The following is a 26,145-nucleotide window of genomic DNA, read 5'->3' as shown; positions in this document are numbered from 1 at the left end:
TCCTCCCCTCTCCCACCACACCCCTCCCCCTCTACCACGACCCCCCCTCTACCACGAACTCCTCCCCCCTCCAACAGAGCCACATACAAGCCCCTCCCCCTCACCCAACAACTCCCCCCCCCTCTACCACCAAGCCCCTCCCCCTCTACCCCCGCACGGAGCCCCTCCCCCTCTACCTCGACCCCCCTCATGGACATTTTAACACGGGGGTCTTTGGGGTTGGGTGTGTGCTGGAGCCCCCGGTGGTCGCTCCCTGAACTGCAGTTTATGTCACTTCCTGTTGTCGTTTGGACGCGCGCGGCTGCGGCTGCTTACCCAGCATGCCCTGGCTCTTCCAGGTGTAGTCGTACCAGGTCTTGATGCGGTTCTGGACGTCTCGGGGGATGTGGTAGGAGTTCATGTACTTGACCGTGCTGTCCATGCAGGCGCGGTAGTAGTTCTCGCCGGCGGTCGCAGCTCCGACCACGTCTCTCATCTGAGCCCCGGAGACACGGAGACACGTTAGAGCGACACCTTCGCCTCACGTGTTCGGGCTTTTCTTCCTCTGTCTCACTGTTAAACACTAAAAAGCATCTTATTCACTGTTGTCAGGGTGACTGTGAGGAAACGCACCTGACCGATCATGATGGAGAACGCAAACACGCCAACGAAGTAGTTGATGAGCTGGAAGCAGATCTCGAACACGGTGGTGGGGTCCGGCAGTCCCCCGATGGTGATCAGCGTCTTCACCGCAAAGTAGTAACAGCGGATGTAACTGCAGGAGGACGGGAGACACAGAGATCACGTGTTTCAGAAACCCTAACAGGAAGTAACATCAGATCAAAGGTTCATTTCCCTCATGTAACACGACCATAACCAAGAGACTGAGGCCGCCCTCCCACTGTGCCTCCTTCACAGGTTAGAGCGCCCTCCCACTGTGCCTCCGTCACAGGTTAGAGACCCTCCCACTGTGCCTCCGTCACAGGTTAGAGACCCTCCCACTGTGCCTCCGTCCCGTGCCCCGTGCTTTAGGGTCCTTGTCCCCCCCCCTCCAGGCCCGTTTGTACTCACACTACCTGGGCCTCGGAGAATGCTTCTTGCTGCCTATACGTCATCACGCCGTAACACGTCACACGCATTGATGACGTCATGGCGATGCGTGGCTTTGTTTCCAGATCTTTCCGTAGACCTCGGAGTTTTTGTGCGTCTTGTCGACTGTTTTTGAATCTTTTCATCAACCAAATCTGCAGTAAACACTCCACCTCCGCATCACACCAACGTGAACCTTTCACCGCCATTGTTTGAAATGTCCGCGCATGGTCCCTCCTTCTTTTTTCTACGTCCCAACAGGCGCACAGGAAATGACCTCAGAACCGCCGTAGGCCTCGTGCTCGTACACGTGCGCACGCTCGTGCTCGTACACGTGCAAACGTGCTTTACTAAAGCCCACCTCTCCCAAACGGGCCGTGGACGGCAAGCGTGCCGCTCCTAGACGTGGTACGGTTGCACTCACACTGGTCAAAGGAACCAGACTTTAGCCGTGACACGTGCTGGGGCACGGGACAGAGGCACAGTGGGAGTTCGCCCTAACTCACACAAGTGGAGTCGAACACGCGGTAAACACACACGGTGCACTTTAGATCATCTGCTGCAGATCGTCTAAATACGAACCCGTGACCGACAGTCGTTCATTATTGAGCTGCAACGATTAATCGGTTAATGGAGGAGTTTTCAACTATCAAGTGAATCAGCAGCTGTTTGGAGAATTGATTCATGGGTTTGTGTCGTCTTTAGCTGCCGCCCTGGTTCAGGTATCGAGCAGCGCGGCTGTTGTGCAGCAGGAGCATCATTAACGTCTTACGCGTTGCCTTTGCCATTGTAGACCCACTTGGTGGATCCCAGGCCTTCGTAGTCGGAGCCCCAGTAGAAGAGACAAGCGTTGATGTGCAGAGAGTAGAGCAGGTAGGTGGAGGTCCGGATCACCCTGAAGCACAACAACAACAACAACAACAACAACACAAAATGGAGATTAAAGGAAATTAATGAACAAGTGCACAATAGAATGAGACGTGGCGTTCCTCAAGGATCCATTCTGGGGCCTCTTTGATTTTAATCTTTAGGGTCCTCAAAGCAGCTTCAGTCCAAAGCAACTGGACCTGGTTCTTTGTCAGGGAGACGTTTCACCTCTGATCCAAGAGGCTTCATCAGTTCATGTACGCATCGGACCAGGACCAGGACCAGGACCAGGACCAGGACCAGGCTGGACCAGGACCAGGCTGGGACTGGACCAGGACCAGGACCAGGACCAGGCTGGGACTGGACCAGGACCAGGACCAGGACCAGGACCAGGCTGGGACTGGACCAGGACCAGGACCAGGCTGGGACTGGACCAGGACCAGGACCAGGACCAGGACCAGGACCAGGACCAGGACCAGACTGGGACTGGACCAACTACCTGGTGTGGAGATCCAGGTCTTTAACCTCTCACAGGTCGATGATGTCACTGGAACCCTTTGTGCTCCAAGTGCCAACGACCGTCATTAGAGTGACAGTCGTTGGTGGAAGTAGGTTTGGACTTGGTTAGTGCTGGACCTGGTCCTTGTCCAGTCCCAGCCTGGTCCTGGTCCTGATCCTGGTCCAGTCTCAGCCTGGTCCTGGTCCTGGTCCTGGTCCTGGTCCTGGTCAGATGCGTACATGAACTGATGAAGCCTCTTGGATCAGAGGTGAAACGTCTTCCTGACAAAGAACCAAGTCCAGTTGCTTTGGACTGAAGCTGCTTTGAGGAGAACGACGACCTGAACACTTGAGAACATTCACAGACTTAATCTTTAGGGTCATTTTTAGACCTGTCGCTCTTTTTCTTTTTCAAGTTTTCAAGTTTAATTGGTTGCATTTGTTGCTTTGGTTACTTTTGTTCACTTGGAAAAGTTCAGAAGTGTTAAATAAATGTCAAACGGTTCTTTTACTTGTTAGAATCTCACCAGAAGATTTTGCCTCAGGCCAGATTTTGAGGGTTTACTGCGTCTACACTGCAAATGAATCTCTACAGGGGAGGATTGGAAGTGAGTCGCCCTTTCTCGGTGATCTCCCACCTTAGTCACACATCTAAATGTGATTGTTGTATTTAAAATCGAACAAACGAGCGAATCTTTGAGGGGAAAACGCTCCCGGTTTCAAAACAACTGTGTCAAACGAGCCGGCTGTGAAAAAAAACCCTAAGATCACACAAGACAGCAGCAGTGGCATCATAATTATATATAATAACTATATTTATATTACTATAAGGTAGCAAATATAAAGAGTGCAATTCAAACTAAATATAAACAGTAAAGATTTTTACGAAGGTGCAAAAACAATCAACACAATAACAGAAATGCTGCTTCTTCTTCTATGCAGATGACACAGTTTTATCCCTCTGAACGTCCACATCGACACAGGAAAAGACCTCAGAACCGCCGTAGGCCTCGTGCTCGTACACGTGCGCACGCTCGTGCTCGTACACGTGCAAACGTGCTTTACTAAAGCCCACCTCTCCCAAACGGGCCGTGGACGGCAAGCGTGCCGCTCCTAGACGTGGTACGGTTGCACTCACACTGGTCAAAGGAACCAGACTTTAGCCGTGAAACCATTTTTGGCCCGGTGCGGAGGAACAGTGTGAGTGCGCCCTAAGACATATAGCCTTTGATTCCAGTTAAAGTTCCTCCATTCCTGCTCTAGAAATATGCTTTTTTAATCAAATGTTGAATTATTTTACCGTCATGCTTCCGGCTGAACCGACCACACAGGCAGGTGGTCGTCTCTGTAAAGTGTGTTTGAGATGAAGCTCCTCACCTGTAGATGTACGCCTTCTTCATCACAGCCTCCATCCTGTCGTTGAACTCAAAGAAAGCCATGTACTGAGGGAACAGACATGAGTCAGCGCTTTATAATCAGCGGTCAGGACGAACGTGTGCGTGAACATTAATGACGTCCTGACCTTCAGCAGGCGAGGGAACCTCAGCAGAGAGTTCACGCCGGTGAAATAGTAAAAGATCTCCATGGGAAACAGACTCATGACGTCCATCTGCGGACGACAGCGGAGGTTAGTGTTAAAGTGCAGATACACCTCCAGGTCAAGGTCACGCAGCGCCTTTAATGGTCTGAAGCAGGGGGGTCAAAGTGATCCAGTAAGGGGGGCTGTGGCTGCAGGTTTTCATTCCAACCAATCAAAAACACTCCTGACTTGAGTCGTGCAATCACCTGAATCGTCTTCACACAGTGGATTTGTTGGATCAGGTGTGTTTTTGCTTGGTAAATACAGAACGCATGCAACACAATAACAAAAAAGAGCACAATAAGACGGCACGCAGTAAAAAGAGAAGAAGGCTGCAGGTTCAGCACAGACGCACCGAGGACAGGAAGGTGTCATCAAGTGTTAGTGCGGACAGAGCTGAGCGCACTTTCTGTCATTACCATACTTGGAATAACTCAAGACTCTAACCTTAAACCGCCAGACAAAGAATATGATCGTGTTTGCATCTCTTATAAGTCAGTGATTAATACTTTTGAAGTGGAAGGAGAAACTTCCCCCAACCTTTAAGATGTGGATCAATGACCTTCTACACCAGGGGGGTCAAAGTGATCCAGTAAAGAGTCGCTGTGGCTGCAGGTTTTCATCCCAACCAATCAAAAACAGACCTGACTCGACTCTTTCAATCACCTGAACTGTCTTCACACTGTTGATTTGTTGGACCAGGTGTGTTTTTGATTGGTTGGAATGAAAACCTGCAGCCACAGCGACTCTGGATCACTTTGACACCCCTGGTCTAAAGTGAGACGAGCAGAGCGAAGTTGGCACCGAGCGTCGAGCCCATTTGTGATCGTTGCACCAGCCACCCTCTCACATATGTTCTGCTTTTGTTCAAAACTAAACCATTTCTGACATCAGTATTTAAAACTCTTTCAAAAGTACCTATTGACCTTGAGTCCCCCGGTGGACTAAAGCTGGAGATGTCATGAGCTTGTACTGCAGCAACACAGAGCCGTTACGAGCTAACGCTGAAGCTAGCTAGCTAACTTGGTTAGCAAGGTGCAACCACACGTTTCTAATGAAGTACAACAAAGAGGGAAACTTCCAATTTCTAAGTGGAGTCTCCTCCTGCTGGACATTAGAGAGAATGCAGCTTTAAGTGGAGTCTCCTCCTGCTGGACATTAGAGAGAATGCAGCTTTAAGTGGAGTCTCCTCCTGCTGGACATTAGAGAGAATGCAGCTTTAAGTGGAGTCTCCTCCTGCTGGACATTAGAGAGAATGCAGCTTTAAGTGGACATTAGAGAGAATGCAGCTTTAAGTGGACACTAGAGCTGGTCGCAGGTGTCTTACCTTGAATCTCTCCGTGGTCATGTAGTTTTCTCTCATGTCCTTTTTGTCGCACTGAAATAAAACAAAAGGTTGAAGAAGTCGTTTGTGCTCAAACCAAAAAAGACACTTTAACCTCCGGTGTCACCGACCACGATGTCGCCGCCGCGGACGAACTGCAGCCTGGGCTGGAAGACGAGGATGTCGGTGATGTAGATGAGGTCGCAGGTGTAGTCCATCAGGAGCCACAGGTGGATGTTTTCCTCGGTCTGGTAGGGGAAAGCCCAGCGGACGGGGATCAACCACACGTTCCAGTTCCACGCCGCCACGACGCAGAAGAGCCAGAGGACGTAGATCAGATCTGTGGAGACGCAGAGAAGACGTCACTTCAACGTGCTGGAAAGGGAAAAAGCACAATTCTGAGGTACTTGGTTATTTACGTTTGTTGTGCTACTTTCTACTTTTGAAGTAGACTGAGGGCGCCCTCCCACTGTGCCTCTGTACCGTGCCCCAGCACGTTTCACGGCTAAAGTCTGGTTCCTTTGACCAGTGTGAGTGCAACCGTACCACGTCTAGTAGCGGCACGCTTGCCGTCCACGGCCCGTTTGGGAGAGGTGGGCTTTAGTAAAGCACGTTTGCACGTGTACGAGCACGAGCGTGCGCACGTGTACGAGCACGAGGCCTACGGCGGTTCTGAGGTCATTTCCTGTGCGCCTGTTGGGACGTAGAAAAAAGAAGGAGGGACCATGCGCGGACATTTCAAACAATGGCGGTGAAAGGTTCACGTTGGTGTGATGCGGAGGTGGAGTGTTTACTGCAGATTTGGTCGATGAAAAGATTCAAAAACAGTCGACAAGACGCACAAAAACTCCGAGGTCTACGGAAAGATCTGGAAACAAAGCCACGCATCGCCATGACGTCATCAATGCGTGTGACGTGTTACGGCGTGATGACGTATAGGCAGCAAGAAGCATTCTCCGAGGCCCAGTGTGAGTACAAACGGGCCTGGAGGGGGGGACAAGGACCCTAAAGCACGGGGCACGGGACGCACGCACAGTGGGAGGGTCTCTAACCTGTGACGCACGCACAGTGGGAGGGCGCCCTCAGTGACGTCTGAACCTCACTGAGAGAAACAAGTGTTCAAATTTAGTTTGTACGGTTCACAGTTGAAGGTAAAAGTCTCACCGGTGAAGGGGTCGATGCTGGAGGGGAAGCGGTACTCCACGATGGCGCGGAGCCAGTCGGGCATCGGGGGAAGTTTGGGCAGTTGGTGCGGTTTGGGAACTTTCACCGGATGCCCCAACAGTTCAAAGGGCAGCACGAAGTACTTCTCCTCCTCCTCCTCCTCCTCTTCGTCTTCTGCTGCTGCGGGAACGTCATCCTTCTTGTCTTCAGGTGGAGGTGGAGGAGGGGGAGGCGGGGCTTTGCTCGGGGCTGCAGGGATCAGACATCAGACTCAGGCTGGTTTCATTGTTCTCATTCTACAGAAAGCAGAAATATCTTCCTTTAATGAGAGATGTTGGAGAACACGTGTGAAACGAACGTACAGGCCGAAGGACTCTCCTCCTCAGACTCGTCCGGGTCCAGCAGACGTTCTTTCTGCTTCTCTGTTCGACCTTGAAACAGCCTGACGAGCTCGCTCAGGCGGTCCTGGATCACCACGCTGCCGACGCTGGCTGCAGACGCCGGACGCATCCTGCAGGAAGACAGACGGCAGGACAGTAAATGTGCAGGACGGAGGTCAACTGAGGCGGAGGACAAAGTGCGTGTAAGTGGTGGTTACTCACTGGTTGTCTGCGGTCAGCAGGTCGCCGTGACCGGACCAGGTCTTCAGACGTTCAGCGTCGTCCTCATCTGCAGACGGATCACCTGCGGCCCTGAAGGAGCACACGAGGACATCGACACGGACAAAAGATTATTCTGAAACTCGCTGTGAGAACTCATGTGTTTGGAGTCGGGAGGTTCGGGTCTTAAGCTCGTAGACGCTGCGCTGCTAAAGCCTCAAAGTGAGGGATCGACCGCCTGACAACATTTCTGACATTTTTCCTGCAACTGAGCAAAAGATGCAAAGCTGTTGTTGATGTAAAGGTCTTTGACGGTGATCAGGTCTTTGTCAGACCCCTTTACAAGAGCCTGGTTTAAAGCGAGGGCTCTGACAAACAGGAGCGTGGGTCGACACTCCAGTAATCTGTTTATGGATTTGTAACCGTGGTTAGATTTACAGCACTCAGAAATACCGGTTTCCTTGAAAGCATCATAGTTTTCCCGTGTTGTTGTTGGTGATTGGATTCTCGGAGCTCGCCCTGAACCCATCACCTGCAGCTCCCGGCGTGTGTGAAGGTGCACGACAGAGAGGAAACACAACGTCACTACCAAGAGGAGCCGTTTGTGTCCTGGTTGTGTCCAAACGTCGGCCATTTTCCCCACGCCGGTGATGGTGACCACGGTGAAGGTGGAGAACTCATCTTTGAGAGGGTTGGATGGTTAAAGGCAGAGGATCCTGGACCTCAGGTGCAGCTGTGCACGGCTCGTAGGATTGGGCCCAACACAGTCGCTCCAGATGCTAAAAACACACGAGGCCTTTGGACTCTGATGGGTTTGAAGAAGGCTTTTACATTTGCTCGAATAAGAAAAAGTGGCAGATGAATATAATAAACTGTCGTCTGCATAGAAATGTACAGTTTAGGGTGACAGAGAAGATATTGTTTATATACTGAATATAAGGTGAATTAAAGGGGGCCAAGAATAAAACCCTGTGGAACACCTGCACTAACGTTACGGGGACGGTTTAAGTCATTTAAACATATTATTGACTCCAATCAAGCGTGAATTTTTCCAATAAAACATCACGATCGACATGAAGAATTAAAAAAACCTGAAGAATCAGAGGCAGAAATATCAGGACATGACAGAAAAGACATGAAAACACAATCACAGACGTGTGTGTAGCAGTGGCGTGGGTTAAATTACGGGTATTGTAACACGTTGTACAGAGGTGCAGTGTCTAAAGCGCCCCCTGAGGCCGGTGAGCAGCAGTGCAGGTGGAGACGCGTCTCTTACCTGAGCTTTGACGGCGGGTCGTTCAGATCGCTGCCGTCGGGTTCTTGGGTCGTGATAATTTTGGGGATGTTCGGGACATTTCCGTGCCCCACATCCTGGTCCACATCCTCCACCCTCAGCTCCGGAGCTTCACCCAGACCTGGACCACCGCTCCCTGAGGGGCGGAGCAGGAGAAGCGTCGGACTACAGGTCACATCATCGTCTCACACCTGAGACTTAAACGCTGTTCAGTGTCTCTGTGTCTTCACTAAAGGGTCCTGCATCACATACATTTGAGTTCCTCTGTTTTCTCACGTGCACCGTTGAAGCTAACGGAGCCTAAACCAAGAACATTCGTTTGCAGAGGTGTGAAACCTGTGGAAGCAGTCGTTTGTGGGCGTTTGCGTTTGTTCACATGTGAGGACGCTGCAGACGAAGCTGCAGACGAAGCTGCAGACGAAGCTGCAGACGAAGCTGCAGACGAAGCTGCAGACGAAGCTGCAGACGAAGCTGCAGACGAAGCCCTTTAATCGTGTGTCTGTTGTCTCACAGTGTACACAAGGTGCACAGGAGGAGCGGTCGGAGCCACCTCAGCCCTGGCCCCCAAAATCGGACCCCTGGGTCTGGTGACGACAAACACAGTTGTAGGAAAAACCAGCTTCTCGCCACAACGCCCGTCTGTGAGGGACTGGGTGTAATCACGTGGAGGCTCAGATCGACCCGGCTTTAGGAAACAGGGCTGCTCCGAAACCGGTGGACGACTCAAACTACTGTGCCGTAAAGACTGGAATACAAACGGAGGCTGTTCCCCCGAGCTAACGAGAACGAGCTAACGAGCTAACAAGGTAACGAGATGACAAGGTAACGAGTGAAAGGTGACAGATTCCCGTCACAGTGACTCGTCCCGCCTCATAAAGACTTTAAACACTGACGGATGGTTTCACTTATTTACTGTGATGAACTCAAACTGTAATCTGTAGATTTCTGTGCTCGCTGTTAAACTCCTCCTGGTTGTTCGTCGAGGGAACAGCTGATTTTGACGGGCGTTGCTTTGGGGAGAACGATGACCTGGACAGCGAAAAGGTTTCAGGTTCGCATCCCAGCTGGGGCCCTTCTGTGTGGAGTTTGCATGTTGTCCCCGTGTCTGCGTGGGTTTTCTCCGGGTTCTCCGGTTTCCTCCCACAGTCCAAAGACGTGCAGGTGTTCGGTTCATTGATGACTCTAAATCACCCGTAGGTGTGAATGGTTGTCTGTCTCTGTTCGTCTCTATGTGTCCTGTGATAGACTGATAGACGCCCGATGTTCTCCAGATCGTTTCACCTCTGATCAAAGAGGTTTCATCAGTTCATGTACGCATCTGACCAGGACCAGGACCAGACTGGGACTGGTCCAACTAACTGGTGTGAGATCCAGGTCTTTAACCTCTCACAGGCCGATGATGTCACTGGGACCCTTTGTGCTCCGTCGTTGGTGGTCTGGACTTGGTTAGTGCTCTATGGAGTCTTGATAACAGTCGTTGGAGTCACATGGGGCCGTTTGAGGTCCGTTCACAAATGCCCTCCTGTGACTCCAACGACACGACCAAGTCCAGACCAACTTCCCACCAACGACTGGACCTGGACCTGGACCAGGACCAGGACCAGGACCAGGACCAGGCTGGGACCAGGACCAGGACCAGGACCAGGACCAGGACCAGCACTAACCACGTCCAAACCTACTTCCACCAACGTCTGCCACTCTTAAATGAATCATCTCGTTATCACGGGAAAACAGAGGAAAACAAACGTATGTAATGCAGGACCCCCCCCCACACACACACATGCTCCTTAAACGTGTTTTTCCTGCAGAGGGAACAAACAGCAGCTCCTGTGACGTCACCTGCAGCGTGGTTAGCCGGCGGCTCGCGGTGAAGCAGCGCAGAGCTGACGGGAGCGACGATGAGGAGGGCGTGGGGTGTCAGCGTCCGTTTAAAGGTTTCTACAGAACAACGAGGCGTCTACGAGGTTCCTCTACGAGGGTCTGCAGGAGGAGGGCGGGGTTAAGGCTGCGGAGGATGCTGGGAGGTGGAGTTGAGGCGTGTGAAGCGGCTGTAGACGCTCATGCAGCACTGCCGCGCCTGCTCGGGGAGCTGCGACAGCTCCTGGGCGAGCCGGGCCAGCTCGGGCGGCGGGGTCAGCGCGGACAGCTTGGGAGGGGTGAGGTAATTGTCGTGCATCAGCTTCCTGCAGCTCCTCAGATGCTCGGCAGCGCGCGGGAATCGAAGCAGGAAGCTCTTTAGAAGCGGAGAACAAAGGTCGGGAACTGGACGGAGAAAGAGTCAGAAAGCAGATGATGGTGAGAGAAGCTTCTGGAACCTCTGCAGGTTTAACCTCCTGTTCTCCTCAGGGTCACTTAGACCCCGTTCACTGTGTAACATCTCTAACTTCATGTTTAACATCTCTAACTTCATGTTTAACATCTCTAACTACATGCTTAATTCAATGCATCATTTGTTTTTGATTTATATTTAAAGACGTTTCCTAATTGAGGTGGTTCAGGATCATCTGGTCTGGATGAACCCTGGGCGCCTCCCTAGGGAGGTGTTCCAGGCACGTCCAGCTGGGAGGAGGCCTCGGGGAAGACCCAGGACCAGGTGGAGAGATTAGATCTCCACACTGGCCTGGGAACGCCTCAGGATCCCCCAGTTAGAGCTGGTTAATGTGGCCCGGGAAAGGGAAGTTTGGGGTCCCCTGCTGGAGCTGCTGCGCCCGAGACCTGATCCAGGATCAGAGGCTGGAGCTGCTGCGCCCGAGACCTGATCCAGGATCAGAGGCTGGAGCTGCTGCCCCTGAGACCTGATCCAGGACCAGAGGCTGGAGCTGCTGCCCCTGAGACCTGATCCAGGATCAGAGGCTGGAGCTGCTGCCCCTGAGACCTGATCCAGGATCAGAGGCTGGAGCTGCTGCCCCTGAGACCTGATCCAGGATCAGAGGCTGGAGCTGCTGCCCCTGAGACCTGATCCAGGATCAGAGGCTGGAGCTGCTGCCCCTGAGACCTGATCCAGGATCAGAGGCTGGAGCTGCTGGCCCTGAGACCTGATCCAGGACCAGAGGCTGGAGCTGCTGCCCCTGAGACCTGATCCAGGATCAGAGGCTGGAGCTGCTGTCCCTGAGACCTGATCCAGGATCAGAGGCTAAAGATGATATGAGACTTTTCCTAATTTAACAACTGGGAAAACCTGAAACAGACTTAACAGAATTATATTTTTCATGTAGTGTATTTTTACACAAACTTCATCGTGTTCCTTTGGGTCGTGTTGATCATTTGGACGATTTTAATCATTATTATTTTTATCTATTTTACAATAAAAACATTCATAAATACACGTTAATCTGCTTGATAATGGAAACTGATTTAATTCCAAATGTTATAAATAACATAAAATTGTAATTATTAATAATAAACTTACTTTAAAACACACACGAACGTCCTTCAATCCAGTTTTAGGTAAATTAGTGAGATATTTGTGTTTTTTTCTGTATATTTCCAAACACACGTATAAGAAAGTGTTTCATTTAAAATGTTATTTAAGAAGTCAACAAACAAACACAGAGAACATAAGACGTAAAAACTGGAGCTACACTTTGATTCTGATCCTTTCCTGGACGTTTAAATCGCTGCGGTCGAATTGACCCCATGAAAAACATCGTTGGTGCAGTTTGAAGGAAACAGAACGATTAAAAAGACAAAAGGACGGAAAATAAAGATCCAGCTACAGAGAAAGATCCTTTAATCCATGGGTGTCAAAGTCGAGGCCCGTGGCCCAGATCCGGCCCTCGAATTAACTATCTTGGCCCCCGGGATGATATATGATGAGTATCAGAACCGTCCCGCACGCCACAGCCGCCTGCTGGTGTTTTTCATGGACCAAAACTACATTACCCACAATGCAACGGTAGCCCACAAGTTCATTATTCATCAGCATTCAGGGCAGATGTCACCTTTCAGCCCAATCACTGACAGAGCCGTACAAAAATATTGGATTATTCATTTAATCATTAAATAAAATACGGTTCACTGTGTCAGGTCTTGGTTCAACAGGTTAAATGCAATAATTTTAATATGTTTTAATAAACATTGAACCAGTCCGGCCCTCGGCTCAGAGCAGATTTGGTTCTTTGGCCTCTGATGTGTTTGACTTTGACATCTCTGCTTTAAACCATCGCTGCTGCCACGGTTCCTCTGACGCTCCTGCACAAACGCAGCACTGTCGGTGTGTGTGCGCCTCACTTCTTAATCTGGCGTCTTTGTTAAAGTCGAGACTTTTAAAGACTGATTTAATAAAACTCATTCAATTTCATTTGACTACGGACAAAAGTATTAAAGATAGAACGCAATCAATCCAGATTAGTGACTTCTCTGCACCGAGACGTCACAGCAAACACAGCAAACACAGCAAACGCAGCGAACGCAGCGAACGCAGCAAACGCGGCGAACGCGGCGAACGCGGCGAACGCAGCGAACGCAGCGAACGCAGCAAACGCAGCAAACGCAGCAAACGCAGCGAACGCAGCAAACACAGCGAACACAGCGAACCCAGCAAACGCAGCAAACGCAGCAAACGCAGCAAACGCAGCGAACCGTAGAATATTTGATGCCGTGACGGCGTTTATAAAAAGACGACATGATGCTTAAAGCGTCACTGAGGAGGTTTCATGTGATCGCGTGTGCAGAGTCTTTCTGCGTCGTCTGTCTGAAGCCAGAGGATTCATGAGTCAACTTTCTCCTGTTCCAAGTGACAACAACCTTTCGCCGCCATTGTTTGAAATGTCCGCGCATGGTCCCTCCTTCTTTTTTCTACGTCCCAACAGACGCACAGGAAATGACCTCAGAACCGCCGTAGGCCTCGTGCTCGTACACGTGCGCACGCTCGTGCTCGTACACGTGCAAACGTGCTTTACTAAAGCCCACCTCTCCCAAACGGGCCGTGGACGGCTAACTGGCCGCAGTTATGCGCGGAGTGGTTGCACTCACACTGGTCAAACGCACTAAGCTTTAGCCGAAAAATCTGTTTTGGCCCGGTGCGGAAGGACAGTGTGAGTGCGTACACGTGCACACGCTCGTGCTCGTACACGTGCGCACGCTCGTGCTCGTACACGTGCGCACGCTCGTGCTCGTACACGTGCAAACGTGCTTTACTAAAGCCCACCTCTCCCAAACGGGCCGTGGTCTCTTTTGTCAGGGTCTGTTTTGTCGTCCGTCACTTTCTCTCTTCAGTGATTCGTTTCCTAATAAATGCATTTGATCGACCGGAGAGCAGGTTAAACGCTCGTTTGTTGGCGTTTCATGTCGTTAGTCGTGTCCAAAGTTATAAATAAATAAATAAACTTAACGTGCTCCGAAGTGCTGTTGCCGCAGGTTACGGTTTGTTTACATTAGGGTTGAATGAAGCGGGTCTACCTCGATTAAACGCCCCTGATTTTGCACGTGAGTCGCTCGAGCGTCCGTTTGACAGCAGGGACGTTTTCCTCCTCTGCTGATTGGACGCAGCTCTCAGCGGGACGTGACGTGGTCGAACAGACGCCACAACAACACGGTGAAGTGTGAACCCGTCACAGTGATACGTCGCCTCAGGAGTCTCCTGAATAAACACGACGACTAACGGCCATTTTACCGTCTGATGGACTCAGAAAGTCCTGGTTATTCAGAAACATGTGAAATACGTCCATAAAGCGTGAATCCTGAACGGGTCAGAGAGAAACTCTATTTCTGGCTCTTTAACGAATAAAACACTTTGATTTTGTGTATTTTTTAGTCGTCTCACCTCCGCATCCAACGTCTGCTGCATCGTCCTGACAGAAGAGACAAACGTGTTCACATTCAGAGTCATAATGAAAGTTAATATCACACACACACACATTCACTCCACCACAGTTACAGACACAGCTGCGGTTCGATGCTGACACGGCACAACCTGTGGGGCGTCGTTGCTCTAATCGCTGACTCATCGCTCCTCAAAGAGACTTCAGTCCAAAGAGACTTCATCAGTTCATGTACGCATCTGACCAGGACCAGGACCAGGAGCTGGAGCTGGACCAGGCTGGGACTAGACCAGCACTAACCAAGTTCAGACCAACTTCCCACCAACGACTGGACCAGGACCAGGACCAGGACCAGGACCAGGACCAGGCATGGACTGGACCAGCACTAACGAAGTCCAACTTCCACCAACGACTGCCACTCTAACAACGGAGCACAAAGGGTTCCAGTGACATCAACCGGCCTGGTCCTGGTCCTGGTCCAGTCCCAGCCCTGGTCCTGGTCCTGGTCCTGGTCAGATGTGTACATGAACTGATGAAGCCTCTTGGATCAGAGGTGAAACGTCTTCCTGACAAAGAACCAGGTCCAGTTGCTTTGGACTGAAGTCTCTTTGAGGAGAACAACGACCTGAACACATGAGAACCTTCACAGACTCGTTGACTCACCTCTTCACTGTCTCCCTGCTCCTGCTCCTGCTCCTGCTCCTGCTCCTGCACAGTCACAGACACCACACATGAAGATAGTTATTATTATAGAGGCAGATGTTTTCGGGGTCACCCCCAAATAAAACATGTCATTAAGCCTCGGGTCAGAGAAGCTGCACTAAAAGGCTAAACAGAGGAAGCAGCCGTGCACGTTTAAAACAGGAAATGATGCAATCAATGATCCTGAAGCCTTCATCCTGAAAACACAGTCACTGTTTTACACCAATGAGTCAGAAAACCAGGATTCATTCAATCACAGAAGACCGTAGCAGGCCACGCCCCCTCGCCGGTGAACACAAAGACCTCAGTGTCCTCCCAGTCTGACCTCACACCCTTTCAAAATAAGAGTCCTGGTCCAAACAAAACAGAAAACAACTTCTGAACATGTGAAGGATCAGGATCAGCTCTGTGGTCAGTTTGACTCTTTTTCATCCTGAAAAAAGAGGTCAAAGGTCAATTATGATGTTTTTAAAAACTCTGTTCAAACAACGAGAACACGAGGGTCGGACAGGAAGTCTTATTCTGAAAGGGTGTTACTGAACAGCCAGATAGACGCTAATATGAAAAACAGAGTTAGCACTTTTTTGTTTTTCCTTTATGCATAATTATAAAACAGAACGATGTCAGAAAGACGCAGTGAGTTTGTGTCAGAGAGAATAAATTCAACCTCAGGAGGACGAAGCCTCGGCTGTTTGATCGTAAAACTAAAACGACAGAGAGGTAGAATAAATGTGTGTGTGTGTGTGTGTGTCTCCTCTGGACGCTGAGTGGCTCCTTTACCCACTTCTCGTCCGTTAACTTGACAAACATTCACCAACTCTTTGATTTTATCCGTATAACGCCGTCGTACCTCCGTCTGTCTGACTAACGTTGGCCACCTCAGGAGGTTTCCAGGCCGTAAACGTAAAACAGGTGAAATCAGGACAAATTACGGCGAGGTTTGTATTTACCCAAATGGGGGCGTGGCCTTACGTGTCACTCTCATCCCCCCTCCAGCCAATCAGAATACAGGAGGCTCTGGTTTTTACCTGGTCCGCGGTGGCGGCTCCTGGACCTTCTGCCTCCGGCTGTCGGGCGACGGTTTGAGAAGCCGGACTCTCCAGGTCTCTCCTCTCGGACGCTGGCTCCACATCTGTGGATGAAGGAGCGGCGTCGGCGTCTTCAGCCGGACAGACGTCCACCAGGCTCCTGGGGAGGAAGGACGGGTGTCATGACAACCCAGTACCCTACGACGGAGCGGGAGACTGTCTACCTCACCGTGCATTAACACCAAACGCGACGGAGGCGATGAAAGCGTCACGCTGACGTTCGAAATCAATGTCGATGACACGCGATGTCGCTTCGGACGACGCCTTCCGAGCGAAGTTCTCTGTGAAACATCCAGAGGCTCGAAGACGCCATTGTTGCAGTTCCTGTGGATCTGATATAATGGATTTAACTATGAACTGTAGGTGGCAGCGACGTGCCTTTAGGCGTCTAGTCTGCCAGAAATACAGAAGAAGAAGAAGGAGAAAGCCGTCAGCCGGTCTGATCTACCGGAGCCCAACACTGACGGCCTGATCTCACTGCAACACAACGACTCTTTTAAGAGCCACACGCTTCCTCTGAGAGCTCATTTTTGTTCCTTTAAAAGCGTTCAGGTCCCTGTTAGCATTAGCATTAGCATCACTTCCATTTAGCACAACAGCAGAGTAGGCTGAGCCGGGGTTAGCTTCAGTTAGCCTGGGGTTAGCTTCAGTTAGCTAGCCGCCTCGGCTGCTTCCTGCAACAGACGCGAATGAAGCGATGATCAAAAATGTGACAAATGTGATCGAGCGACGTGTAACTCGAGTTCCGGACGATTTAATCGCCTCCATCTCTTCTGGTGTGAATGCACGGTTTCTATCTCCTGTCCCAGTCACTGGGTCTGGTTTTAAACAAGAACATGTACTTTATGCTTTAATTATGATTTGGAAACATTTAAGGAAACATTTCAAACTCACAGCAGTTTCATTTCCCTATAACTTCAAACCCTCTCTCACTCCCTCAGCTCTAGACGAGGCCTTTCCCACCTGGAGACGATCGAGGATCTGCACCTAGAGAGGACTTTTGCCTCTTTCCAGCAACTCAGAGAAAGCCTCAAAGCAATTTCAGTCAAAAGCAACTGGACTTGGTTCTTTGTCAGGAAGAAGTTTCACCTCTCATCCAAGAGGCTTCATCAGTTCATGTACACATCTGACCAGGACCAGGACCAGGACCAGGCTGGGACTGGACCAGGACCAGGACCAGGCTGGGACTGGACCAGGACCAGGACCAGGCTGGGCTGAACCAGGACCAGGACCAGGACCAGGCTGGGACTGGACCAGGACAAGGACCAGGACCAGGCTGGGACTGGACCAACTAACTGGTGTGAGATCCAGGTATTTAACCTCTCAAAGGCCGATGATGTCACTGAAACCCTTTGTGCTGCAAGTGCCAACGGCCGTCTCTACATTGGAGAAACACAACAACCAGAGCATAAACGCATGGCCCAACACAGAGAGCTCCCTCCTCAGGCCCGGACTCTGCTGCCCACTTACACCTCAAGGAGAAAGCCCACTCCTTTGAGGACAACAATGTCCACATCCTGGACAGAGAGGACAGATGGTTTGAAAGAGGAGGGAAAGAAGAGAAACCATGGCTAACCAGAGGAGGAGGTCTGAGACACCAGGACCAGGACCAGGACCAGGCTTGGCCTGGATCATCGCTAACCAGAGGAGGAGGTCTGAGACACGACTTCTCTCCAGTTTACAATGCTGCCCTTTCATCCCTTCATCCAACAATCTAACGTCCTCCTGTGACTCCAACCACTGTGGTTCACACTCAATAGAGCACTAACCAAGTCCAGACCTACTTCCACCAACAACTGGACCAGGACCAGGACCAGGACCAGGACCAGGACCAGGACCAGGCTGGGACTGGACGAGCACTAACCAAGTCCAGACCTACTTCCACCAAAGACTGTCACTCTAACGACGGTCGTTGGCACTTGGAGCACAAAGGGTTCCAGTGACATCATCGGCCTGTGAGAGGTTAAAGACCTGGATCTCACACCAGGTAGTTGGACCAGTCCCAGCCTGGTCCTGGTCCTGGTCCTGGTCCTGGTCCTGGTCCTGGTCAGATGTGTACATGAACTGATGAAGCCTCTTGGATGAGAGGTGAAACGTCTTCCTGACAAAGAACCAAGTCCAGTTGCTTTTCACTGAAATTGCTTTGGAGACAACGACGACCTGGACACATGAGAACATCACAGACTAACTCCAAGAAAGTTTTAGGGCGCCCTCCCACTGTGCGTCCGTCCCGTGACCCGTGCTTTAGGGTCCTTACTTACTTACTTACTTACTTACACTTACTCACACAATGCAGGAAATGCAGTCTCTGGATTTCAGAGACAGAAGAAAACAGACACAACAGGGCAGGACTTCAGCTTGCTCTAAAACGCCTGAAGAAGTAAAAAGCTTAGTCCACCTGAGCTCTTAGTGCACGTTTACGCACAGGAAAGTGCCGACCCACACCAGAAAGAATGAGGTTTTATCTCTATATTACAGAGACTCTTTGGTCCCCAGATAAACGGGATCCTGGGGCTGAGCTTACAGGTCGGGCTTCCTGCTTTGGTTGAGTCCCTCTGGTCCTTTATCGTCCCCAGGACTCCTTTTGTCCGCGCTGTCTTCACTGTCCTCCTGCAGGTGCTGCAGCCTGAACGGTGCGCAGCAAGGGACAAACAAGACGGAGAGCTCCTGTCAGACACTTCAGCTCACTGTGTCAGAAAGCAATAAGCTGCAGGAGGAGCGAGGCGGGGGCTACGTGCACGCTAGAGTTACAGCAGACCACAGTTCCCATCATGCACCATCCAGGGAAGAGCCACTTCTGTCCTGTTGTGGGAAGTTTTGGACGTCTGTCATTTATAATCCTAATCTTTATGAGGTCAGACGTGAGTCCTGTAAACGTGACTACACTCCATGTTTATCTGGTTGTGCTGTAACTAAACTTAAGGAGGCGAGTCCATCTGTCACCTTGTTGAAAGTGTTGCAGACTCACTACGAACAACACTCAACTCTGTTGCTCCTTTATAAAAGAAGAGAATGAAACTAAGACTAAAACGACTTCCCTGTTTGAGTCTGGTCTGTCACCAGAGAACACTGAGGGCGCACTCCCACTGTGCCTCCGTCCCGTGCCCCAGCACGTTTCACGGCTAAAGTCTGGTTCCTTTGACCAGTGTGAGTGCAACCGTACCACGTCTAGGAGCGGCACGCTTGCCGTCCACGGCCCGTTTGGGAGAGGTGGGCTTTAGTAAAGCACGTTTGCACGTGTACGAGCACGAGCGTGCGCACGTGTACGAGCACGAGGCCTACGGCGGCTCTGAGGTCATTTCCTGTGCGCCTGTTGGGACGTAGAAAAAAGAAGGAGGGACCATGCGCGGACATTTCAAACAATGGCGGTGAAAGGTTCACGTTGGTGTGATGCGGAGGTGGAGTGTTTACTGCAGATTTGGTCGATGAAAAGACTCAAAAACAGTCGACAAGACGCACAAAAACTCCGAGGTCTACGGAAAGATCTGGAAACAAAGCCACGCATCGCCATGACGTCATCAATGCGTGTGACGTGTTACGGCGTGATGACGTATAGGCAGCAGGAAGCATTCTCCGAGGCCCAGGTAGTGTGAGTACAAACGGGCCTGGAGGGGGGGACAAGGACCCTAAAGCACGGGGCACGGGACGCACGCACAGTGGGAGGGCGCTCTAACCTGTGACGGAGGCACAGTGGGAGGGCGGCCTGAGACATTTCTGACCTGTATTATTACCCACACAGGTGCTGCTGGTGAGGAGTCTGAGTCTGCTTTGTCTGCAGGTGTCCCCCGGTCTTTGCCCTTGGGACCTGATCTGTTAAAGGGAGATCTCTACTGGACTCAGGGTCGCTCCGTCTGACTCTGAGCTTTGTGCATTAATGGAACAGAACACACCTGGGACATGGTCCTGTTCTCTGTGACCTGGGTCACTGTAATACTTAAGGAAACCCAGTGTGAGGGAAGGAGACCGTTCCGTCCAAAGCCTCCAGACGTCACTTCCTGTTTTGGATCTAAATCGATGCCGAATGAAAGTGAACCCCAAAATAAAAGGTGTTGTTCAACCACAAGCCTGACCACTCAGCAGTGGGGTCATTTCAGCAGCAGCAGCAGGAGGGTGGAGGTGGTGGTGTTGGAGGTAAAGGTGGAGGTGGTGGAGGTAAAGGTGGTGGTGGTGGTGGAGGTAAAGGTGGTGGAGAGTGGAGGTGGTAAAGGTGGAGGTGGTGGTGGAGGTAAAGGTGGTGGAGGTGGAGGTAAAGGTGGTGGAGGTGGAGGTGGTGGTGGTGGTGGTGGAGGTAAAGGTGGTGGTGGTGGTGGGGGTAAAGGAGGTGGTGGCGGAGGTGGTGGAGGTGGTGGTGGTGGTGGAGGTGGAGGTGGAGGTAAAGGTGCTGGTGGTGGAGGTGGAGGTGGTGAAGGTGGTGGTGGAGGTTCAGGTGGTGGTGGTGGAAGTAAAGGTGGTGGTGGTGGTGGAGGTAAAGGAGGTGGTGGCGGAGGTGGTGGAGGTAAAGGTGGTGATGGAGGTGGAGGTGGTAAAGGTGGTGGTGGAGGTGGTGGAGGTAAAGGAGGTGGTGGTGGAGGTGGTGGTTGGGAAGGAGGTGGAGGTGGTTGGGAAGGAGGTGAAGGAGGGGGGTGGAGGTGGTGGTGGAGGTGGTGGTTGGGAAGGAGGTGGAGGTGGTTGGGAAGGAGGTGAAGGAGGGGGGTGGAGGTGGTGGTGGTGGTGGAGGTAAAGGTGGAGGTGGAGGTGGTTGGGAAGGAGGTGAAGAAGGGGGGTGGAGGTGGTGGAGGTGGTGGAGGTGGTGGTTGGGAAGGAGGTGGTGGTGGTGGAGGTAAAGGTGGTGGAGGTAAAAGTGGTGGAGGTAAAGGTGGTGGTGGAGAGTGGAGGTGGTGGAGGGTGGAGGGTGGTGGAGGTGGTGTGGGTTCATGCAGATGCACTCACTCAGGTTCGTCCTCGTCCTCCTCCTCCAGGATGTTGGGCAGCCTGAGGAAACAGCAGAGGGTCAGAGTCTCAGCGTTAGAGTCGGTTCATCTCTTCTGTTTTTAACGCAGCAGCAGAGTCGAGTGAACACGTGTCGACGAGGCGATGGATGTCAGAGCGACGGGCGTCAGAGCAGGAGACAGGAACCTCAGGATCAGGCTTTAAAGGAAACGACTCCTTAAATCTAGTTACAGCACCATCACATCAACCCAGAGCTGAGTCGTCCTGTAATACGAATTCAAAAGTTATTAAAGAACGGTCTGATAACACAGGATTCTGTGGAAAGACTATTAAGTGTTTGATTTCCACACCATAAGAAAAACCAGTGTGATTAAAACAGTGAGAGACAAACGCAGCACTGAGGCTTTTATTATCAACGTCCACGTGAATATTTAAATCTCCTGCAGTGACTTTATCAGATTAAAGGACTCAATTTGACAGAAACTCTGAGTCCGGACCAGGAGCACGGTCTTTACCTGCTCCGTGAAGAGTCCTGAGATCACGTTTGTTATGATTCAGCACCGTAAATAAAACTGAATTAAGTGTTTTTATCTTTAATCTGGCGTTAAGTGAGAAAGTAGACGCTCTAAAGAAGAGTCTTCCTTGTTTGGGGATGCAGGGTTTGGACAGGTCACAAATGTCTCAGGGCGCCCTCCCACTGTGCGTGCGTCCCGTGCCCCGTGCTTTAGGGTCCTTGTCCCCCCCTCCAGGCCCGTTTGTACTCACACTACCTGGGCCTCGGAGAATGCTTCTTGCTGCCTATACGTCATCACGCCGTAACACGTCACACGCATTGATGACGTCATGGCGATGCGTGGCTTTGTTTCCAGATCTTTCCGTAGACCTCGGAGTTTTTGTGCGTCTTGTCGACTGTTTTTGAATCTTTTCATCGACCAAATCTGCAGTAAACACTCCACCTCCGCATCACACCAACGTGAACCTTTCACCGCCATTGTTTGAAATGTCCGCGCATGGTCCCTCCTTCTTTTTTCTACGTCCCAACAGGCGCACAGGAAATGACCTCAGAGCCGCCGTAGGCCTCGTGCTCGTACACGTGCGCACGCTCGTGCTCGTACACGTGCAAACGTGCTTTACTAAAGCCCACCTCTCCCAAACGGGCCGTGGACGGCGAGCGTGCCGCTCCTAGACGTGGTACGGTTGCACTCACACTGGTCAAAGGAACCAGACTTTAGCTGTGAGACGTGCTGGGGCACGGGACGGAGGCACAGTGGGAGTGTGAACTTACTGCTCGTTGGAGTCCGGGAGCGTTTCTATGACGATCTTGGCCGACTGCTCCACCTCCAGCTGTCGGACCGCCTCCTCTGCCGCCTTCCTGGCCATCTCCTCTGCGATGCGGGCCGCCTCCAGAGGGTCCTGCTGCGTGTGTCTGTGGCACAGGCAGAGTTCACTCACACTTTACTTTGAGGAGAGACAAACAGCAGCCTGTGAGTCAGAGAGAAGCATCCCAAACCTGTCCTCCGTGGGAGCCTGAACCTCCTCCCCAGCCTCCGTCCTGATGCTCTCCATCATCAGAGGAGTAGACTCATGCACCCTGGTCGCTCCTGTCTGCAAACAACAACACACAGGTCTGAATTTTCCTCACATGGTAAAAATCTCTGTGGACTTCAAACATAACTGTGTGTCATCTTTATCTGGACGGATCCGCTCTGCTGCAGTTTCCCGTGCAAGGAGAATTAATTTACACGCTCCTAAGAATCTAAATTTCATATTTGATGAACGTTTCTGTGTCAGATCAGTGAAATAAAGTGTTGATGAGAGAAAGCAGTCAGAACGTTTGGCCTGAGCGGCTCAGGTGCTGGTTACATTCAACATGACTTTACGCTTTATTTTGGAGCTGTTAAAGCATGGGCTTTTATTGTGAAGGACTAAAGTTTGGTCCTGGATGTTTGGACAACATTGATGGGCTTTTATTGTGAAGGACTGAAGTTTGGTCCTGGATGTTTGGACAACATTTTTGGGCTTTTATTGTGAAGGACTCACCTCCTTCTGCTCCTCTTCATCCTCTTCCTGTCCCACGTCCTCCAGAACCAGGTCCCTCTTCTTCTGCACGACGCTGACTGGACGCCACAAGGCAGGAAGAGCAGGGTTATCTCTTAATACAGTACAGGTACGTGTGTGTGTGTGTGTGTGTGTGTGTGTGCGTGTGTGTGTGTGTGTGTGTGTGTGTGTGTTTGTGTGTGTGTGTCTTATACATATCTAAACCAATCTAACCAGAGGAGGAGGTCTGAGACCCCACTTCTCTCCAGTTTACAGTGCTGCCCTTTCATCCCTTCATCCAACCTCAAAGAACAACTGTTTAAAAACAGCCTCCTGTGACTCCAACCACTGGACCAGGACCAGGACCAGGCTGGGACTGGACCAGCACTAACCAAGTCCAGGCGTACTTCCACCAACCACTGGACCAGGACCAGGCTGGGACCAGGACCAGGACCAGCACTAACCAAGTCCAGACCTACTTCCACCAATCACTGGATCAGGACCAGGACCAGGACCAGGCTGGGACTGAGGCGCCCCTTCAATTAATGTCTTATTTTGAAACTTGTTTCATATATAAGCTGCACCACATTATAAGGCGCATAGAACAGACGCTACAGTGGAGGCTGGGGTTACGTTCTGCATCCATTAGATGGAGCTGCGCTAAAGGGAACGTCAACACAACAGTCAGGGGAGGTCGTCTTGTTGCTTCCTCCACTTCGGCACCATTGATTGGTTCATGTTCAACTCTCTGGCTGCTGCTCTATTCCCGTGTTCTGCTGCGTGACTAATGGCCTTGAGTGTAAACTCTGCGTCGTAAGCGTGTCTCTTAACAGGAGCCATTTTGGGCTCTTTACACAAACACACACATGGAAATGAAACGGCACGCTTCACACAGTCGTACATCTCAACATGCACCGCGCGTTACTTCTTCTACGGGGAAAATAGAGTCGGCGGCTGCTCACCGTAGTTGGAGACCTGTTGTGGCTCAATATTGGTCCATATATAAGGAGCACCGGGTCATAAGATCACTGTCGGCTTTTGCTCTACCGCACCGTTGTGATGAAAAGAGAGCTTAGCTGGAAGGCAAAGCTCAATCTTCGTTCCTACCCTGACCTATGGTCATGAAAGCTGGGTCAGGACCCAAAGAACCAGGTCCAGGTCAGGACCCAAAGAACCAGGTCCAGGTCAGGACCCAAAGAACCAGGTCCAGGTCAGGACCCAAAGAACCAGGTCCAGGTCCAAGCGTGTGAAATGTGTTTCCTCAGGAGGGGGTCTGGAGTCTCCCTTAGAGAGAGGGGGAGAAGTTCAGCATCCGTGAGGAACTCGGAGTAGAGCCGCTGCTCCTTTGTGTTGAAAGGAGCCAGTTGAGGTGGTTCAGGATCATCTGGTCTGGATGAACCCTGGGCGCCTCCCTAGGGAGGTGTTCCAGGCACGTCCAGCTGGGAGGAGGCCTCGGGGAAGACCCAGGACCAGGTGCAGAGATTAGATCTCCACACTGGCCTGGGAACGCCTCAGGATCCCCCAGTTAGAGCTGGTTAATGTGGCCCGGGAAAGGGAAGTTTGGGGTCCCCTGCTGGAGCTGCTGCCCCTGAGACCTGACCCCGGATAAGAGGCTGAAGATGAGATGAGACTGTCGGCTTTTGAGACATTTGAAGGTTTTTAGGTGCAACTTATAGTGCGGAGAATACGGTACATGTACATTATGACTATATTGTTTGTGTTATTAGTATTGTTATAAAAAGACTTTTGCTTTGTAAATATGTTGATTTTGTTCTCTAAATAAAAGAAAAACACTCAACAAATCTCTGTTTTTTCTTTATTTTCATGAAAATACACTTGAGTTCTTTAATGAGTTGAAATGTTTGCAGTTAATTAAAGTTTCTTTTTTAAGAAACGAAGCAGAAGTTGAGCTGATCTTTAGGTTTTTCAGTAGCGTTTGTTGAGGAAAGGTGGATGAAATAAGAAACTGCGTCTCTGTGAGCATCTTTCACCGCGGCGTGGAAACGTCTGGTGTCAGTGTGAGCGACTCTGTCCTGCTCTTCCTGCTCCGTTTTATTTTAGGGGCTCTTGCCGCCGCTCCCCCCTGAAACAGAAGGAGCAGAGCAGCCCGGTTAGAGTCCGCCTCAGCACTGACACCAGCCAATCACCACCCAGGAAACCCTCCCACCGACCAATCACCACACAGAAAACCCTCCCACCGACCAATCACCACTCAGGAAACCCTCCCACCGACCAATCACCACTCACAAAACCCTCCCACCGACCAATCACCACTCACAAAACCCTCCCACCGACCAATCACCACTCACAAAACCCTCCCACCGACCAATCACCACTCAGAAAACCCTCCCACCGACCAATCACCACTCAGAAAACCCTCCCACCGACCAATCACCACTCAGAAAACCCTCCCACCGACCAATCACCACTGAGAAAACCCTCCCACCGACCAATCACCACACAGAAAACCCTCCCACCGACCAATCACCACACAGAGAACCCTCCCACCGACCTGCGTCACCCGTTGGACGTCACGGCCATTTTGAAGCTTTGAGTTTTCTGTTTAAACCGTCGCCATCTTGTTTTTTTGTCAGGGTGAGCTAGCTAGCGTGGTTAGCAAGGTGCAACTGAACGTTGAAGACGACCATCGTCGCCATCTTGTTTTTTTTTTTGAGCGAGTAGCGACCATATTTGGAGAAGAGGGCGGGGCTTATCTGCATCTCTGAAGTTACCAGCTAACGTCAGAGTGAGCGAGCTAACGTGGTTAGCAAGGTGCAGCCGAACGTTGAAGAACATGAGCAGCGGTGTCCTGGGTTAAAGTCAGTGTATGTTTGACCCAACCGCCCCCGACCTTCGCCCTGAGGCTCGCCGTTCTATGCCCCCGACCTCAGCCCTGAGGCTCGCCGTTCTCCGTCACCGACCTCAGCCCTGAGGCTCGCCGTTCTACGCCCCCCTGACCTCTGAGCAGTTGCAGTCCGGTGAAAGCCCGGTGCGTGTCCTACAGACGCTAGAGGTCAGATTTGTTTTAATGCACAGGCACAGGATTCGTTCGCAGGCTCAGGAATCAGCGTCGGGCAGAAACAAACGGTATCCGAAGGTCATTTCCTGTAACCGGCTGCTTCAGAGGAACGAGTCCCTTACATACTCAGATATCTGTGCGCTGTGGAGAGTTCTACTTACTGTTCTGCACCTCGTCCCCGCCCGAGTCCTGCAGGAGGAGAACAGACACTTTAA

The 26,145-nt window shown here is 51.2% G+C and overlaps 1 protein-coding gene across 1 annotated transcript in view; it reads right to left on the bottom strand.

Moving 5' to 3' along the window:
* Positions 1 to 26,145, bottom strand: part of cngb1a (cyclic nucleotide gated channel subunit beta 1a) — a gene marked incomplete at its 3' end in the record, with an annotated part of 68,553 nt that overhangs the window by 8,465 nt on the left and 33,943 nt on the right. Inside the window, exons 15-33 of the mRNA XM_083921227.1 lie at positions 26,092 to 26,119; positions 22,915 to 22,991; positions 22,385 to 22,479; positions 22,160 to 22,300; positions 20,875 to 20,916; positions 15,886 to 16,045; positions 14,819 to 14,863; positions 14,158 to 14,185; positions 8,376 to 8,529; positions 7,103 to 7,192; positions 6,863 to 7,011; positions 6,501 to 6,749; positions 5,468 to 5,676; positions 5,340 to 5,390; positions 3,956 to 4,042; positions 3,811 to 3,875; positions 1,841 to 1,963; positions 613 to 754; positions 316 to 475 (exon numbers count right to left, since the gene is read on the bottom strand). Of these exons, the coding sequence (XP_083777353.1) occupies positions 316 to 475; positions 613 to 754; positions 1,841 to 1,963; positions 3,811 to 3,875; positions 3,956 to 4,042; positions 5,340 to 5,390; positions 5,468 to 5,676; positions 6,501 to 6,749; positions 6,863 to 7,011; positions 7,103 to 7,192; positions 8,376 to 8,529; positions 14,158 to 14,185; positions 14,819 to 14,863; positions 15,886 to 16,045; positions 20,875 to 20,916; positions 22,160 to 22,300; positions 22,385 to 22,479; positions 22,915 to 22,991; positions 26,092 to 26,119 (2,095 nt within the window). The remainder of the gene's footprint in view (positions 1 to 315; positions 476 to 612; positions 755 to 1,840; positions 1,964 to 3,810; positions 3,876 to 3,955; positions 4,043 to 5,339; positions 5,391 to 5,467; positions 5,677 to 6,500; positions 6,750 to 6,862; positions 7,012 to 7,102; positions 7,193 to 8,375; positions 8,530 to 14,157; positions 14,186 to 14,818; positions 14,864 to 15,885; positions 16,046 to 20,874; positions 20,917 to 22,159; positions 22,301 to 22,384; positions 22,480 to 22,914; positions 22,992 to 26,091; positions 26,120 to 26,145) is intronic.

The sequence above is a fragment of the Echiichthys vipera genome, assembly GCF_963691815.1.
Source record: "Echiichthys vipera genome assembly, chromosome: 1".
NCBI lineage: Eukaryota > Metazoa > Chordata > Actinopteri > Perciformes > Trachinidae > Echiichthys > Echiichthys vipera.
This window is presented reverse-complemented; position numbering and strand designations above follow the sequence as displayed.